This window comes from Magallana gigas, chromosome 4, assembly GCF_963853765.1.
Source record: "Magallana gigas chromosome 4, xbMagGiga1.1, whole genome shotgun sequence".
NCBI classification, from domain to species: domain Eukaryota; kingdom Metazoa; phylum Mollusca; class Bivalvia; order Ostreida; family Ostreidae; genus Magallana; species Magallana gigas.
The window spans coordinates 36,527,754-36,531,865 of record NC_088856.1 but is presented as its reverse complement, the minus strand read 5'-3'; the positions used below and the strand labels follow the sequence as shown (position 1 = coordinate 36,531,865).

Below are 4,112 nucleotides of genomic sequence, written 5' to 3'. Positions count from 1 at the left end.
AGTCACTTGCAGACAAGTATAAAATGCCCCATAGTACAAAGAGATAAGTATACAACTGTGGTTGGTTTAACCAAAAGTACTTGCACTCGAAACAGCGCGTCCCTTATCACCCAATTGCAAATCAGGAAAAATGAGAAACATTTGAATCCCATAGCCGCAGGTATGTTGTTTACGTAGCCTATTTCATATTTATTCTAAATATAGTTTATGAAACTGACATTTAGATTAAAGAGTAAAATGACTGATGTATACATATGCATATAGATAATGTGTATACAAAAGAATATATTATGCATGTCTCAATAAAAGAACACCTTTTGCATATACATGTATTTTGCATAGATTTAGCATGTAATCGGTATTGTTTTTCTTGGTAACTTCTTTATCATATAGTTTAGCAAATATTATTTATATTACTCAGAAAAGTGAGAATTTTTTTTTATATTTTGCAATGAATACAGGAACTGCAATGTGTCAGTTCTATCTCGTTTAATCTTAAAGGGAACCTAGACACGATTTGAGATCAAAATTTTAATACCTATTTTTCATTTTTAAAATTGTTTACGTTTGCATGCATTTTGAATGATTGACTAGCATTTAAATTTTAGAAGTTAAGTTACAAGCGAGATAAAAGTTTGATATGCATTTGCATGCTTGCATTTTGTATGCTCTTACAATCAATTGACACCTCACTCGCACACAAAATTTTATACAAAAAAAAAAACCCACAAAAAAACCACAACCCCCCCCCCCCCCCCCAAAAAAAAACAAAAAAAAAACCCAACTAACATTAACTGAGTAGAAAAAATCAGGGTGAGGGTTATCGGGAGTTGAAGATGGTTAACCTTTACATTTATAAAACGCAAATATTTTTCAGAGTATCCTATTCCGGAAGCTGTATCAATCAGAAAACATATCACAATGAACGTCACCGACTTTCTATTCACCACCGCAGTCTCTGCAGGGGAACCACGCATGCCGCCAAAATCACCAGCATTGGGCACTTATCAGAAGGAGGATTCTTCATTGACATTCGGAAAGAAAATCACGCATCTTTTCGACTCCTCCAGAAACACCCCGGGGGCGCCGCATTCTTTGTCATTGTTTTCATGCAACGACAGTTACCTAACCCCAACGGCATACCTAGAATTAGATGCATTAAGTGACGACAGAGCAATGACGTATTTGCCTGTCATACTTTTTCTCGGTGTCATCATGATTTTCGGAATCCTCGGGAATCTCCTAGTCCTGTACATATACTGCTCCGACTCCAAGCGGAAACCGGCCAACAACTTCATCATCACTATGGCATTATTCGATTTCCTGGCATGCGGCATCGCCATCCCACTAGATATCTATGATATGCGCTTCCACTACACCTTTTTCAACCCTGTGGCGTGCAAAGCTTTCCGATATTCCGAGTCTGCTTTCACCAATGCTTCATCATTCATTTTGATTCTGATTGCCATTGATAGATACCTGAAGATTTGCAAACCCCTTTTACCCGAATCCCCAAATCGAAGTAAGCTTATGTGTACTGTAGCGACCGTATTTGGGTTTGTAATTGCGGCACCGACTTGTTTGCTGTTCGGCATCAAGCGTAAGCAAATCTATTTAAGAAAGTACTGCGGATTTGATTGCACCGTCTCAGATGAGTACAGAAACACTAAATTCAATAAATATTACTACGCCTTGTTACTTGCTTTATTTTTCATAACCTTGTTTACGCTGATTGGGTTTTACCTCCGTATTTGGATTGCTATTAGAACTAGAAGAAACAGCGTTATCGGGGACAGACCGTCGGTCATCCATTCTTCTGTTAAAAGCAACGATTCGAAAGACTCGCGTAGGAGCTTCACAAAACGAAAGAGAAACCAATCGAGCACCAGCGATGATGACGTATTTGTCAAAAGCGACAGCAAACAAATGCTGAACAATCACCAGTCGTGTACTCCGCGAAAGTCGCGCATCGAGCGAATCGGTTCCAGCGTCACAACGATGATCGGAAACGTCCGCTGTACCCGGACAACGAAGATCTTCATCGCGGTATCCATTGCGTTTATTGCCTGCTTTCTGCCAAGCATCACGGTCAATCTTCTCCAAGCAAACGTGAAAAGCATTCAGATGACCAAGTCTGACGTAGTCAAGGTCATATTGAAGCTTTTGGCTCGGGTCCATTTTGTTAATCACGCCATTAATCCGTTAATCTACAGCTATCTAAACGTCAACTTCCGCAACCAATGCGCAAAAGCGTACAAACGACTTGTTTCCACATGTAACGAAAAGCTGTACAGGAGAAAAGCGTCGATTTCTTCTAGATCTTCTAGGAGCGGATCCAGTAAAAAGCTGCAAAAGACCGACAGCGATGTGAAAACAAACGAAGTTCTACTCGAACACACGAATCAATCACAGAACACTGAAACCAAGAACTTGTAAATCAGATACAAATGTACATGTATATTTTATGTTTTTTTAAGAACGATAATTGATATATTTTTTTATGAAAATTGATTTTGATTCAATAAAATATTTTTTGAATAAATATGATTTTTTTACTTTTCATTACGTGTTTTGTTTTGTTTTGTATTGACCCCCCCCCCCTTTAGATTTCATAGTTTAAAATGACATATTAGAATTGTAGTAAACTGCACAGCAATGATAAGGAAGGATTTCAAGTGATCACTCGGAAATCCTGTCGTCTTCATCTACTCGTAATTCCATTTGAAGGGCAATTTAATATGCTGGGTACATTATTATTAAAACACCACTTTATCATTTGCTGTGTTTTGAGTGCTTGTATAGTATTAATTGAAAATGAAATTATACAGAATGATGCTTAGATGCTATGCGATATCACCGACACATCCAGTCAATATTATAAACCCTCGGACGACCTTCTCTGTTCATTGTGGGTGTGGTTACCAATTGATGCGTTGTTTAGAACCATTTTAACAAGACCTTGGACTAACTATATTTTTCTTGCACATCAAAAAAGTTTAAAATGACGTTGGTTTCAAGTGAAATATACATAGATTGCATAGCCTTAGCTCAAAAGCCAGTTAAATCTTGTTGATTTCATAGAGCCATGGCCAACGTCACATTGCTGTTTGACACAACTACCCAAAGTCCAAGCTCTTGTTAAAATGGTTCTAAACTAGGTGCGTTCAGATTTCGGTGAATTTGAAATCAATCTCTGGCAGCAATTGGTAGCCATCAGTAAGCTATGATAGTCATTTGTCACCAAGTGCTGTCATTTGCAGCATTTCTACCGATAGAATTATAAACGATTTTTGTTAAATTCAGACAAATGATAGTCTTTAGTTATCCCCTCGCGCAACTTGTTGCGAAGGGGATATAGCATCGCTACCGTGCGTATGTGTGTTCGTATGTGTGTATGTGTGTGTGTGCACTCCATTTCAATTTTCTAATAAATTAAAAAAAAATCTTCCAATAGAATTTCCTCAACCTTTGCACAAATATGCCTCATTGTAAAAGATTAAAACAAATGCAATGTCTTATTAATTGGTCAAATTTTTATGCAAAAACTTACACCATTGTAAAGAAGGGGGGTTACATTATGGCAAAATTCGTTCAAAACTAAAAATATTTATCATACATTGCACACTTCTGTAAAATAATAAATAAAAAATGCATGTGTCTTTCTAAACCATTAATACTATTACAAATTATCATTTCATTAAATCAATGTCATAATCAACTTTGTATACGAGTTATCAATCGAAATTTCTGAGTAAGAGTTATCAATCACCCAGAGCGAAGGTAGCAAGGGAACGCAGTTTCGGATAAAGTACCCGGTCAATATTTTTGTAAAATTGAGAGTTGTTGTACTTGAAGGCTTATGAGTGTTGCTAAAATTCATGAAATGATTTTTCGGAGTTGATTTTAATCAACTCTCCTATGCAGTCACTCTGGCAAACCGAAAGTGAAAGAGTGTTTGAACCTAAGCACAAATCATCACCGCTGACAAGACTTAGTTCGATCTTGAAAATAATAGATCAAATCAAGTAATGTATGCTGAAGCATTGTTTTTCAAGGAAACTTATCAATAAACACTTTGAAAATAGTCAGATTTTATAAAATACGAACAACTA

The 4,112-nt window shown here is 36.8% G+C and overlaps 1 protein-coding gene across 1 annotated transcript; it reads left to right on the top strand.

Annotated features, from left to right (window-relative positions):
* Positions 1–2,562, top strand: LOC117682859 (alpha-2 adrenergic receptor). Its single transcript, XM_034451411.2, has 2 exons — positions 1–160; positions 878–2,562. Exon 2 carries the CDS (start codon positions 922–924, stop codon positions 2,434–2,436), a length of 1,515 nt encoding a protein of 504 aa, XP_034307302.2. The 5' UTR covers positions 1–160; positions 878–921; the 3' UTR covers positions 2,437–2,562.
* The last annotated feature ends 1,550 nt before the right edge of the window (positions 2,563–4,112 follow it).